General features: G+C 40.0%; 1 protein-coding gene across 1 annotated transcript in view; it reads right to left on the minus strand.

Annotated features, from left to right (window-relative positions):
* slc40a1 (solute carrier family 40 member 1) overlaps nt 1-8,683 on the minus strand; it is a 12,798-nt gene extending 4,115 nt beyond the window's left edge. Inside the window, exons 1-7 of the mRNA XM_085135438.1 lie at nt 8,307-8,683; nt 8,131-8,198; nt 7,689-7,848; nt 7,185-7,300; nt 1,594-1,720; nt 992-1,237; nt 259-894 (exon numbers count right to left, since the gene is read on the minus strand). Coding sequence (XP_084991564.1) covers nt 259-894; nt 992-1,237; nt 1,594-1,720; nt 7,185-7,300; nt 7,689-7,848; nt 8,131-8,198; nt 8,307-8,340 — 1,387 coding nt within the window. The 5' untranslated portion in view covers nt 8,341-8,683. The remainder of the gene's footprint in view (nt 1-258; nt 895-991; nt 1,238-1,593; nt 1,721-7,184; nt 7,301-7,688; nt 7,849-8,130; nt 8,199-8,306) is intronic.
* Between the last annotated feature and the right edge of the window lie 5,975 nt (nt 8,684-14,658).

Consider the following 14,658-nt stretch of genomic DNA (forward strand, 5'->3'; position numbering starts at 1 on the left):
GCACGACTTGAAATACAATAGTGTAGCATAAAAGTACAGTCGAAATAAGAGAGAGATGCAAGTCAAAACTAACAATGTTTTTTAAGCCTTTAAAATTCTCCAACCGTCCACTGACTGCTGATTTCAGATGTATTCTTCTCCATCTGGACTCGGCCACTAATAGCTGGCGTACTAATCCATTTTGGTAAATCTCTGCACCGCATCTAAAATACAGCAAGTATTCCCAGATTGGGAAAAAAAATAAACGACTTCACTCACCAACTCTAGCAGCAATTACGCCAGCAAACAGCAGACTAACAGACATGTAGGACTGCATAGGTGGCAGCTCTTGGGTTGGTGCGGCAGTAGTAGGCATAGTGATGTTTCCACCGGTCAGGCTGTGGACAGCTTCAGGCAGGGTCTTCTCTCCAATCAGATGGGTGTAGAGGTCCTGGAAGGGTGAGACGCTGAGGTCGAAGGGGCTTCCAGGAGTGAAGACTGAGATGACACACAGTATGAGGCAGGAGAGCTGGGCCATGCCGGAGATGAAACCAGTGCGGATCAGGCCACACTTCTTGCGAACCCAAGTGAAGGCGACGGTGCCGCAGATGCCCGAGATGGCCGAGGCTCCCATCAGCAGACTGAGCACCGAGCCATTGAGGCCCTGTGTGTAGGCGTAGCCTGTGGTGATGCAGTCAAAGCCCAGCACCGTCATGTAGAGAAAGGCCAGTGACATGCCGGCGAGGAAGATGTTCTGGTTGTAGTAGGCCACCCAGCCGGCCTTGAAGGTGCGCACGGGTTCAGCCATCTGGTAGCAACAGCTGCGCTGTTTGGGAGAGTCAGACTTGGCAACAACGGAGGTTTCGTTCATAAGTGGCTGAGACGATTCCTCGGGACTTTGGCCATTCTCCAAATCTGTCAAAGGGCAGAATAATGGAGGTTCTCGATTACCAAATCTAAAACACAGTCAGTTTTATTCCCCAACGATACAAACAGATAATGCTGCACTTACCTTTTGCAGGGCTGAGCTGTTTGAGCTCCTGCTGCTGCTCCTTCTGTCCAGCTTTCACAGCCAGCGCGGGCGTTTTCTGGTAGACCTTCCACAGCAGTGCGTACTCCACACACATGGAGCACAGGTTCCAGCCAGAAATGAAGCCACAGCCAACGAAATGAGAGCCAAAGGCCATAATCTGGCCCACTAACATGGGAGCCAGGATGTTGGTCAGCTGGTCGATAATCCGCACTGTGGCATTCATATCTGTTTGACAAGGGAGTAGAAGGAGGAGCTAGTTAGTTTAACAGCTAATTTAACACATTGATATAAAAAAGCCGATTATGGTCTTCAAATTCGTGTTTACAGTAATATAAACTAAGAACCAGCACAAGCGGATTGATATGGGTCAACCAGTTCAAAGTGTTGTGCACCATGTGACCAAATCTTTCTAACAGCTTGTTACAATCAATGGAAAACTGCAGTGACATAAAAAAAAAGAAGAAATGTGAGCGAGTCAGCATCCGGGGTTCAAAGTCCTCCCAGCAGAACATATGACCTGATAACGGATCATATGAGGCCTACATCTGAAGATAAGCCACCAGTCGATAGCATACACCTACCTGCCAACTTGCTGCTGTCCTGACCTGCTACGACAACCACCCAGTCTCTCTGGATGGTAATGGACATGGCCGTGCTGGCAAGGTTGGCAATGTTGGCGATGGTGATGACCAGGATGTAGCAGGTTGTCTGAAAATAATTTTAAAAATGTAACAGTAGTTTTATATTTGGACTGACTTTGTGTGATAAAATGATAAGGCTATTCCCCAAATACTCCCATGAAACATGAAAAACTAAGAATCGGATAGATCTAACTCCCCCATGTCATCGAATTCCATTGTAGTCCAAAAACCTCAGTATTAAGCCACAAAGCTACACAGTTCAGTCCTTTTCGATGAACACATACTTGAGTTATGTTGATTTACACAATCTCCTCAAGACCAACAAACTCAGAGGAAAAAAGGAGACCATTTAGGTTCAACTGGAGCGGCTATCCTTGAACCGAACTGGTGGCCTATGTCACCAGCTATCAGTTACCTGTAAAACAATCTTGAGACCCTTCCTAGGCAACTGAGCTGCCATTCACACCTCCACCACTGTGACCTTAATGACTCACAAATGTCCTCATACGTCTGGGCGTGTCTTGACAATTTCCAAGATCACAGCCCTATAAGAAGATAAACACCTGCAACTCCTCAGCCTTTCAGGTGACATGAAACACCTAAAAGGAGTCCAGCTGCCTTCGACTAAAGCATGATTATTTTATATATTCTAAAATAATATATTTTTATTTTAGATTATGATTTTTATTTAACGTTTAACATTTACATGGTCATTTATAAACCCATCAAGAATTCAGGTTCGAGTTCAGGTTAACATCTTTTTTTGGAACACCCAAAAAGAAAAGCCTGCAGTCCCAAGCTTGATGTGTACCTTGTGGCATGTTCTGGTTTATGAAAATCTGCCTATTTAGCATGTGGTTAAATCTAAATCCAATACCAGGTTTGGTTGGAGTGTCAGAAAAAGACAAAGTATACATGAGTCCACTGTTGCTTTTTAGAGGATAGCTAGAGCCAGCTTTAGCACTGATTCTCCAACTCTTTGGATTTCCAATGAAAGAATTAACACCATTAACTTGATTTCTCGATCTGTTGGACAGCACTGTCTTAACTTTATTTTACCCGTCATCCCTTTAAGTCACTGAATTTCACCGATTTTTTTCTGGGCTATGGTCCCCTTTTCCATGTTTCCCATTTAAAATACTGGGACAAAATCTCCCATCACTGATGGATCTGTATTGATCCATACTGATTTGACCTTTGACTTAAAAAGGAGTTGTTTCTAGGGTGGAGGAGGGGTCCGAAGTAGTCATTCCTGTTCCAGTACAGCTGCACAGTTTAGCCAAGGGAACAGATAAATATATATTTTAAAAAGATTTAAAATGCATATTTTGATTTATCTAGCTTGCCTAATTTTTGTGCCTTTGTGAAATTTTATCACAGGGTTATACTCTCCATTTTGCAGTCATTTATGGTCATGTTTGTTTCTGCTGTGACGGTTTAAGGGGGGAGGGGCAGTACGAAATATGAGACGGGAGAACAAAAGATAGAGGCTAGAGCTGACTGTTAGGGCAGAAAAAGCTTCCCAGCAAGTGTTTAATCATCTAAAAACATACTGAACAGACACCAACTGACCCCAAATGTCTAAGTCTGATGATAGGGAAGCTAGTCCTGACTAACCTGGGGGGGGCATCACCCGGACCCACTAAGCAGTCTACCAATGGGAAACACCACCAGAGTAATTATTAAAGATACGATGAGGCTAAACATAAATTATGTAAGGTTGTGCACTTCGCTACAATCTGCAGTAAATGCCAAAACTTACAAAAACAAACACTAGAAAACACTAGAAAAATGTCAATGTCAATGTCTGCAGTAAATGCCAAAACTTACAAAAACAAACACTAGAAAACACTAGAAAAATGTCAATGTCAATGTCTGCAGTAAATGCCAAAACTTACAAAAACAAACACTAGAAAAATGTCAATGTTGGCTTCACCACAGTGGATAACAGAGAGACGGCAGTGTGACCTGAGTGTCAATTGAGAGTATGAAGCCCAACAAGTTCAGATGGAATCTGTCACAGTGATGAACATCTTCAGGAACTTGTCTTCAAAAAGTGGGTCTTTTTAACTGGCTGCAAAGCATGGACCAGATCCCTCAACAGAAGGTGTCAAGGGTAAAGGGAACATGAGTTTCTCAACTTTTTCTAACTCTAACTAAATCCGACCTGATTAGCTGATAACAATGGCAAAACTCTTTAAGAATGAAATCAAAGGCCAACCCTTCCCACTACGTGTCAAATCAATAACTTCCTGTTGAAAAAAAAAATCTATATCATTAGTTAAAATTAAAAATTTCAGCAGAAACTGCACATTTTTTCTGAAGCAGACTCTGTAGGTCTGTGCATGCATTTTCACACAGCTGCTCTGGTCAGTATAGAAACAATTAAAAAATAGAAATGCTTCAGCAGGCCCAGCCACATTTCTCTCTGTGTCATGTGACTGGCCTTGAACAACCTGCTGACTGCACAGCGTTCAGCAAGACACTAAATCTCCTGTTTCACCAGTCTCTCACCACCGCCACCAGCACTCCGACAACAGCCAGCCCTCTGAACTCTCTGACCGCTAGAGAAATAGCCCCATTTTCCCACAGATACTGCAAACACAAAAGAACAACGCTGGAGGCCTTCTGTGTTTCAACCCGACACCCAAACCCGTCTCCTGTGATGAACGGAAACTTGAACAGTTTGCAGTTCTGGATCTCTGGATCTCTGGATCGCGGAGATCAAAATATTGACAGTGAGGGAGCTCCTGTCTAGTCACATAGCTCAACAAGTGTAAAAAAGAAATAACTGAAACACTTTCCTGGTCCCCAGTAGCTTTCCTGTTGTAGTATGTATGTACTCGTATGTTAAATCTACTGCAGGCTTGAGAATCTACTTGTTTTCTAACCCTCCTTTACTCAAGATTCAAGATTCTTCTTGAAGTGAAGTCAAACTTTAGAGAAAGTAATTACTGACTTTCTCCTGGAAGTGTTTCACTTTTTAACTGTAATGCTTCACATCTGCATGGAGAAAAACTGAAGTCAGGTACAGATTTAGCTACAGAGAAGTTTATGTGGACACTCTTGGATCAATGCATAAATAAATAAATAAATCTGAGTAACCCCCCACATGACTCCTTCAGAATCAGCTAATTATTTCAATCTTAGTTTATTTAATTGCTCCAAAACAAATCTTTACCGGCACACTTTGAATGTTTTCAGAGTTGCTGAACCTGCATTCAAATTTTTTGATTTTTCCAATATTTTGAGCCCTCATACCTTCATAATCAAACGAGATATACATCTGAAATTTTCAGGGCTTTTTGTACAGTACAACTTTTTCAGTAACCATCCTATACTATCAGTATATTAGGATCAACAGGAACAAATGTTTTTGTTCCCTGGATGTTTGATCTGTTTCCTGATCATTTACAAATTACACAGATCTTTAGATTGCAACACTTGTGACACTTGAGACTTGTACTATGAAGCACGACTTGGTCTTGTCTAGGTAACTTAAGGGTTAATCCTGGGTTTTCTGTACTATGAAGGTGATTTACTTCTTAACGTGCCATGGTAACCTGCTCCAGAGCACGTTAAGTTTCAGATGAAAACCAACGGGTATGAAATTAACTCCTACTGACCAATCTTCAGAAAACAGCATCACCATTCCTAAAAGATTTCATTACGAGGAGAGTAGGAGCATTTAATGTCTTTGTGTTTCCCTGATAAATATAGATCGTTTGACGCAACTTTATTTCCTTTTGGGTTTTTTTTATCTGTTGGCAATCAAAACTCTACAACAATTTTATTTTACTTTAATCATTAACATTTGATCCTAACCAGGACACCTCCACTGTAATTGCTGACATCATATCTAATGTGTAAACTACATTTGAATATTGATTTTGTATTTAATCTTTACTCTCAAACCCTTAAATAGTAAAGACTCCACAGCAGGGGAAAAAAAACCCCTCAGCTTCAGCCAGAAAATAATTAAGTGTAATTAAAATGTTTATTTTACTGCTCTGTACACTAAAGATCAGAATAATGGTTTTCTGCATTAACTGTCTTTTTAACAACAATGTTGCGTTTTGCTGTTATATTTTTTAAAAATGTTTTTTAGAGATTTGTGATCACCATTTGATCATAATGGTGATGTCTCTGGCTGGAGTAGGTGACACTCATAGGGATTGCTTTCTCTGGACGAGTCATGTGATCATGTGAACGTGCAGGTCTGAGGTGATAACCAGCTTTGTATGATGAACTCTTTCGTAGTACAAGGTGCTGGATTCACTATGAAACACGTAGCAGCTTATCACCAACGCTTATCAGCTGTCGCTTCTTCAAGTTACATCCTGAAGAAGACAAAAGCTGCTACGTGATGGCGTAATTTACAAGTTCTTCAGTTGTGTAAAATAAAGGCCTTAATTAATTTTTCAAACCTACCTTGTTCCCTTACAGCACCAACGGACATGAGTAGTGCTACCTGATCCAGGTACAGTTTTTAACAGAACTTTAATGTGAATATCATTGGTACTTATAGGAGTTATGAGGGATTAGAAATTTGGGATAAAACTCATTTCACAGAGTGAAAACGGGCCCACTCCTGTGTACTCTGAGGGCCTAGAAAATATTCGTAGTATGAATGTATGAATGTAAGGTTCCCAAGGTTCATTGAACTATGGGAACCTTTCTCGGATTTGACTGATTTTAATCAGAATAAACTTCATGTAAACTCAGTTCAAGTGCCGTGTTTTGAACTAAAACTGCCTCAAGAGCAGCGTTATTTAATTTAAGGAGGAACTGATGACAGTAGAGAGGGACAGATGTTATAAAAACAGATGTTCTGTCTGTTAGAGAGAAATTTGTACTCATCAGCAGTCATGTGTACACCGGATTAGATTTGAAAGAAAAAAAGTTTAAATATCTAAATAATTGATTGCTGTACTACAAACTAATTATGTGTATTACTCATTTTCACTTTCACATTTTACTGTTTTTCCGCTGTTAACTGTGTTTGAATTATTTGATATATTGAAGTGAATGGGTGCTTGTAGTTTGCATTAGAATAAATTATCTGAGAGGCTTTTTATTTTTAAATTTTCTATTTTATTTATTTATTTATTGATGCTTCAGTGAGTATCTGTGGGAATCCACTTCAGGCTGTGTCCTGATAGTCGCTTGATAAGACAGGTTACACCCACAAATATTTTAGAAACAGGCTATTTCTACTGCTTTAAAAAAAACACTAAAGCATTAAATACTCAAGTGTGAATTCTACAGATTTTGTTCATCGATTTGCTTATAATAAGTCTATGATTTCAAGATGATTAACTTGAGTTCAAATGAACATTAAAAAATTCTAGTGGAGCTGTTGCAATCCTCTGTGGATAAGCTGTGCTCACTCCATAAATCACACTGACAGGGGAACTCCCATCAGTGAGTGAAAGTAGGAACATTTCAACCTCAGTTTAAAGAAAGGAGGTAAAAATGCTTTCAGTGCAAATCCCCACCAAAACAGGTTGAAACAGGAGAGGGGATCTTACCAGAATCCATCCATTGTAGAGCTCCGTGAGCTGGTCTTTGAACTGGAAAACAAGCATGAGGAGGACCCCACATGCGATGACACAACTGTTCTGGACCAGCAGCGAAGTCTGGGCCACTGTGGAAAGACCACGACGGGCATTAGGCACAGAGATCTGATCAGACACAACACATTCATTATGGTGCAAAGAAGCTCATTTCATGTCTTTGCCAAATTCATCTGTGTAATTATTTTCCAGTTTAACTGTTAAATGTCTGTGTTCAAGGGAATTCATGTTCACAGTCAAACACCTGGTTTTACATCCCAGACTGCAGTAACTATTCACAGTTTTCTTTGCCCTTGGCTGACGGTGTTGACTCAGGGCAAGCTACAAGTCCTGGCCCTTATATGGGCCAAATGTCAGAGGTGTTGTGACATCTGACCAGCAAAAAGAACTGCCAGAAACCCAATTCAAGCCCACCAAACTGAGCCAAAAAGTGCCACACATAACCCAGATTAAACTTACCTTTAAGCCTGGGGTTTTTGTCCACCCAGTCCCCGATGATGGCTCCCAGCAGGAGCACCGAGCCAGCCACCACCAGCCCATACACGGCAGTGAGCAGCAGGCTGTTCCCATACAGCTCCACCAGGAAAACTGCCACAGCGAAGTTCCACATCCGGTCACCCTGAGGAATTTAAATTCAGATATTCAGATATTTAAAGCTATCTGTAAATAGAGCACTGTGTGGCTAGCTGCAGGTGGAAAAATAAGTGAGTTTGCACAGTTGTAATGACATATAAAGCAGCAATAACAAAACTAATAACGCATTAGGTTTGATTTAACACTGGATGGCCACAAATAAATATAGTCATCAAGGTGAACATGCATACATTTACTGTGTGATGTCAGTTAGATGGACATGAGCATGGTTATATTACAATGCTGGTTATAAACAGTGTGTGCTCACCCATGTTGACAGAGCGTGGCCCATGTAGATGAGAAATTTGGCCGAGGTGAAGAAGTCTCGGGTGGATTCTGTGGAGAAAACATGTTACAGCTGGTGTTCAATACCCATCTGTGACACTCAGGCTCCTTTCCTGGGAAATATTCAGTAATTTCTCCTGCAACAGAAAAACAACTCACCCATGCACGTCTTTTTAGTTCCAGAGTTATCCATTTTAAAGCTCTTCAGACAGAAACAACCGGCTTGATATGTCTAATATATATTCTCTCTTTTCTGCTAGATCCCCTTTTGTAATGCAAAAGGAGGTCGACTCCGACTACCTCTGCACCTAACTGACACAATAACCGGAAAAAACAAAAGAAGACACGGCGTTTCTCCCTTTTTCTCCTCTCCAAACTTAGCTATCACTGTAGCTGAAGTTGGAAAGAAATGATTTTATAGCCCGAAAGGCCGGGTGGGTCGCAGGGATACGAAACCGGGAGACAAGCTCCTGTCAGCTGGGCTCCTGTGGACTGTCTGCTCGGCTCTGCTCTCCGCAGCTGCTGCTGCTCTGTTTACGACCCGCCTCGAATATACCCCCCGCGGTCACGTGACTGCCCTTTCTTTACCCCTGTGTCAAAAACAGACGCGGTCCTGCCTACTTAAAGAAAAAAAAAAGAAGAAAAAGAAAAGAAAAAAAAGCACTATAGGAGCAGAAAATTGTCTCATTGTTACCTTGTTACAGTTAAACCCTCCGGTTCCTCTCACACAGGTGCTCCCCTCCTCCACTTGTTTACCTCCTAGGAACGTGCACGATTATTTACTATTATTATTATTATTATTATTATCATTATTATTATTATTGACAAGAAATTCAAGTTTTATACAGACAAAAAAAAATATATATAAATAAGGAAATTAAACTGTTGGGTAACTATAATGGACACGAAATTGAAATTATTAGCTAATAGCATGCATGACAGTTAAAATTGTTAGCTAAAAAATGCATTAACAATGTTTTAAGCTGAAATATTTTGAAAGACAATTAAAAAAATGTGGGTAGTAATAAATGTGTGTAATATATGGCTTCTCCTCCCTGCCGGGATTCTGCAGTTTTTTTCCTGTTAAAAAGGAGTTTTTCCTTCCCACTGTCGCCAACTGTCTGCCCATAGGGGGTCTGATTGCTGGGGTTTCTGTCTAATATTGTAGGGTCTTTACATTATAAAGCAGATTGAGGCCACTGTTGTTCTAAATTGGTGCTATAAAAATTAAACTCAATTGAATTTATGGATTACATTGAATATAGAACTGGCAAGCAAGGAAGAGGAAGACCACAGAGGAGGTTCAAAGATGCAGGGGGTTTGTGTCACAGAGGAAGGTGCTAGGGATAGGTTAAGATGGAGGCAGATGATCCGCTGTGGTGACCCCTAAAGAGAACAGCCGAAAGGAAAAGCAGGATAATATCAAGGCCAGTTGAAGTTTTAGATTGAAGTGACCACTAACCAATAATCTGCCATTTTTGCTGTGACCATTTGCCAAAACTGGTTGCCAGGGAAAAAATTGTATTCCTCATCCAGTTTCTCTGTGGTTGCTTGAGGTTGCTGAAATTAGTCACAAAGAAGTGCAAATTGCTGCACCACAAACATCTTTGCAATCGCTTTATTCTCTAGCAGATTGCAGCAGTCGACCGTAATTTGCATGGAAGACACCGACTGCAAACACTCACCAAAGTCTCTCCAAGCATCTATGAAACTGTGAAAAATGCAACAAAAGCACAAACAGAGAAAATTCGTCTTCAAAATAAAAGCACCACCTTTTGAAACATGTCTGGAACACAGAGGCACAACTTTTACTTTGAAGATGAATGTTTTTTGCACTTTTAAAAGTTTTATTTCAATTTTACTATTAGTTGGGGGGTGTTGTAGACAATTCTGCATCTTCCAATCAAAGTACAACGAACAGCAACAATCTGCAATCATAAGGATGTTTTTGGAGCAGCACCTTCACTTGACAGCTTCTGATCTAATATGGTAGACAACTCCAAAGCATATTTTAATAGATATTAAAATATAGTTGAAATAATTAGAAATAAAACATACTGGAGAGTTCTGCATCAGCAAAGATGGTGGTGAAAGCGTAAAAGTCAACAAACTGTTTAAGCATGTTTTTTTATATGACTTATATGTCATTATAACAATTTTATGTTCTGGTGACCACAATAAAGTTAATTTAGATAACTGAATGAGTGGCAAGACTTGCTTCTGTAACACAGATTTTATAAGTTGTTCACAGATCCAGAATCCAATGTGGAAGTGCCTTAAACATGATTTTCTGTTAATGGCCAGCAGAGGGCGACTCCTCTGGTTGTATAGTTCAGCAGTCCCACATGAAGTGGGACATGAAGTTCACTTTGTAAATTGTGTTTTTTATTGGTGTCTGAAAGAAGCATAAACCACAGTTTGCTTCAGCATGTGATTAACAATTCTCTGCACGCATGTAGCTCGTGACATCTGGTTTCAAAACGGGAACATAGTGAAGGTGAAAATGTTCACCCTGGACTTTGCTCAACATTATGATGTCACAATTTCTTTGGCCATCTTTGATATGCAGTCTATGGTATTTAAAGTTACATATTGTATATACAAGGCATTTAAATGCTTTAAAACAGTTACATAAATAAATTTTAACTGATGCATTAAAACACCATGACGCATGTGTGACCTACACATTTGTACCTTTTCCAAATATTATTAGTGCTTCAATGAAGTATAAGTATTCTTTTGTGAAAATATGTGACAAACGTGCCAAGAAATGTAACTCCTTTAATATTTTTGTGTAGTTTTGATTCTATTAAATGTACTGTTTCATATGTATAACATGTATAAAAACTACCTGCAAGTCTGTGATGCTGTAGATTCGAAGTTTGAAGTTAAATCTACTTTTTTTTTAAAATTTTCCATCACCAGCTGACTCTGACAGAGCAGAAGCTTTACAATTTGCCAACTACAATGATATATCTAATTCAGCTACAGCTAATATCAGTAAAGACTTAACCTTTCACTTTAAATTAAACACTTTTATTTTTAGATCTAGTATGATTCTTTTGCATGCCATTCTTTCTTTTAAATTGAATCAGAGAAAAGCCAAAGACCGAGGGAGAGCAGAGTTATATCAAAGGTTAAAGATTAATGGAGCGTTTTCTGCCCACGTGATACCACATACAAAAGAAACTTTTGGTTATTGCGCTGACCTAGTGGAGCTGTTTACCTCCTGCTTGCTGCTGCAGGTGAGTTTGGAGGTAAAACTTGTGTACATAGTGCACATTCGGATGACTTGCATTCGTGCACTTTGTCAACAGAACAGTATTACAGCTGTAATTACAGCTTGCATGGATGAAGCCTCCTCGGGCCGCAATAAACACTCAGTGAACACCTGCATGTATGTCTCTTTTAACTGCACATTGTATGAACTGTGATCAGCTGAGCGAGACCCTCACTGAAACATCATGACTGCTCTCCAGTGACACAGTTTAGGTTTTTTGAGGTTTTTTTTTTAGCACACTCCGGTGAATAATACCCACACATACAGCCCTGTATTGTGTTCAGTCCTGTGGGGGCAGGTTCCATGTGGCTTTCATATTATACCACAAAGATTAAGTGCTTTACTTTTGTTGGGTTTGATGCAAATTTAGAGCTGTTGTTTTTATCCATTTGCAACACAAAACTTTGTACAAACTCAACTAAACCTTCCAGTTTTACCACCTCAGCCCTGCGGTGTTACGAAAGCTTAAGTATGAAAACAAAAATGGACTCTGTGAAGCTCCTAATCTGTCTCAAGGTCAAAAACACCCACAAACACACTGAACTCAGTCCATCAAAATGACATGTGACAAAGCAGAGCCTCTTTGCTCTTTGTGGGAGGATCTCATTGCAGTTCTGTTGGTTACTTAAATCCTTGTTGCAAAATTACTCTAAAATCTGACAACCGGTTGCATCACATTCTGGAGTGTAGAAAGAAAAACTGCAGCTTTGTGATACATAAAAACAAATGCATCTCTAGGATTCTTTATAGGCGAGCATTCACGTCTAATTTGGCACTAAAGTATTGTTTACGATGTCCAAAATGCTTGTGATGTGTTTTAATGATCTTCATCTTCTTCCTTTCATAAATATTATTGCACTGGGTAAAGTAGTATAAGCGGGAGATGGTCACTCATTTCCTGCTTATTTATAGGCATGAGAAAAGTTTATTCAAGGCTGGATTTCCAAGAGAAATCAAAGAGCAGATGCCTAAGTTGGATCTGTCCAAAGGTTGCAAAACTGCTCCAAAGCACAATTCTACATTCAATGATAAAGCTTAACCTGAGCAGAAATATAAAACCAGAAATTTACTGTGCCAAGCTAAGATGTAATCTGGTTCATAACCTCTTTAAATCTAATATTTGAGTTGTCTTTGATGCAAACTGTTAATTCGTGGTTTTAAAAGTTGCTAACTAGAAGTGGATTTTTTTTTAACTTTCTGCAAGCTGTGTAATTTGTTAATAATTTTATCATCTTATCCTTGTTAATATGAGCACCTTCCACTTAGAAGAAATGTGAATAAGATATTAATTTACTGGGTTATCGGTGTCCTGCTTAGGATTATATAAATACAATGCTCTCACTGGACTTTTCACCTTTTTGGAACACCCAATGGAAAAGTTAATAATAGATGAACGGTAGTACTAAAATAATAAACATCACAATTTCCAGTTCCTGAAAATTTGCTTACTTAGCATCTGATAAGAGGTTAAAGGTTTTATACATTTTTTGTATGCTCCATTAAAACCATTGACATTGATCTTCTTGTCATGATCCTGATAAGACACCTGACTTTCATTTGGATATTACTTAGACAAGCACTGTCCACCTAAAATTTGTTTCAGACTAACTCTGCACTTGTATGGAAATAGCACCGCTGCATGTCTGTGGTCTCCTCCCACAGGACAATGTGTCCTCCTGCACCTTAAAACAGCTCGAGGAACATAACAAAAACGTCGTACCTACCACCAGTGTCACCAGCAGCCACTCTGACGCCACACTTTAGTTTTGGACTCAGCTTTCATGTTTGCATTTTTTTCCTTCTCCATGTTTGTTTTCTTGAGTTGGAAGTCTATGGAGACCTAAGGTATCAGATAACACTAGTACAGTATTGCACAAAGCTGCTGCAGCTCAATGAACTTTAATTGTGTAAAAATAAAGACTGAATATAGACAAGGGGTTGAAACGAACCCTTGCAAAGACAAGTCAAAGAGTGAGAGGGCTTTGATATTGATGCAATTAATAAACTGCAAACAGGCCATATGATGTAGAGGTATATTTCAGTAGCTCAGATTAGAGAAGATAAAGCAGTTGGCTACGGCTCCTTGTCTCAGCACATTCCTCAATCAAACTGGACAGCTCTAACTTTAAGCCTTATCGAAATCTAGCTGGATGACTTTGAAAAATATTAACCTACTAAAAGCTTATTATGGAGGGTGAAACTAATCAGATACACCAAAACTGTTTTTTGTAGCAGGCTGTAAACTTGTTTATTTCTGCTGTAGAGTTGGGAGCCTATGGGACTTGACTAATTTATGGAGGAAGTCTCAAGTGGCCACTAGAGGAACTACAGTTTTTGGCCCTAGAGCACCACCCTGCATTCCAGAAGACCCAAAGGGGATCCCCCTGAAGACGCCACCCCCCGGGAGGTCCTGTGTTTAAGAATACTTTGGTGGTTTTGATGTTGAGTTTTACCATGATAACTGGTAATTAGTAACAAATCCACTAATTTACAGACACAAAGAGAATCAGTGCAGCTTCTTTTAGCCCAGGTTCCTTCCAGTGGATTAATCCAGCCCTAAATTTAACTCTTAATGTGTGATCCAAGCAGGTTGGAGGTTGAGTTATTTTAGGACGAAGCTCTGTGAATGCACATGAAAACAAATGCAGTGCATATGCATACTGTGCTGTCTCATTGCATGAGGGAGCAAAACTGACAGCGACAGGTAACATAAGCACGTATTTTGAGCCGGGTGATGACAATAGGAGCTTCAGTTCCTTTGTGATCTTTTACAGAGCGCCCAACCGTCTCAAAGCCTGCACACACTGAGCCGCTACAAACAGATTACCAGCTCCACTATTAGTGGGCCGCTGTGTTAGGTAGCTGTCATCAGCGGTCAGGCGGCTGCTCTGTCATTTTGTGGTCATGTGAGCTGCAGGTATGTCTGTCCCTGAAGGGATTCCGGGATGTGCAACAACAAGCTGTGTTTACATCAGCTAAATTTGTACTTCTGGATAAAAATATGAGGATGACCTGCCTCTTGTGGCCCAAAGTTGTCTCACATTTACCAGCCGCAGCTAAAGAAGGGATCCAGGTGCAAAATGGGAAATCTCTTATTCATCTATTCTTTATGCTTCTTCTCTTTTTTGTGCTCTGTTGCAATGAAGGTGTTAAAGAACAGCTCAGTCGTACTTCAATAAAATCTGATAAAATCCAAATACCCGAGGCATTGCTCTTGAGGTCTCAAGGTCA

Source organism: Neolamprologus multifasciatus, chromosome 16 (assembly GCF_963576455.1).
Source record: "Neolamprologus multifasciatus chromosome 16, fNeoMul1.2, whole genome shotgun sequence".
Taxonomy (NCBI): Eukaryota; Metazoa; Chordata; class Actinopteri; order Cichliformes; family Cichlidae; genus Neolamprologus; species Neolamprologus multifasciatus.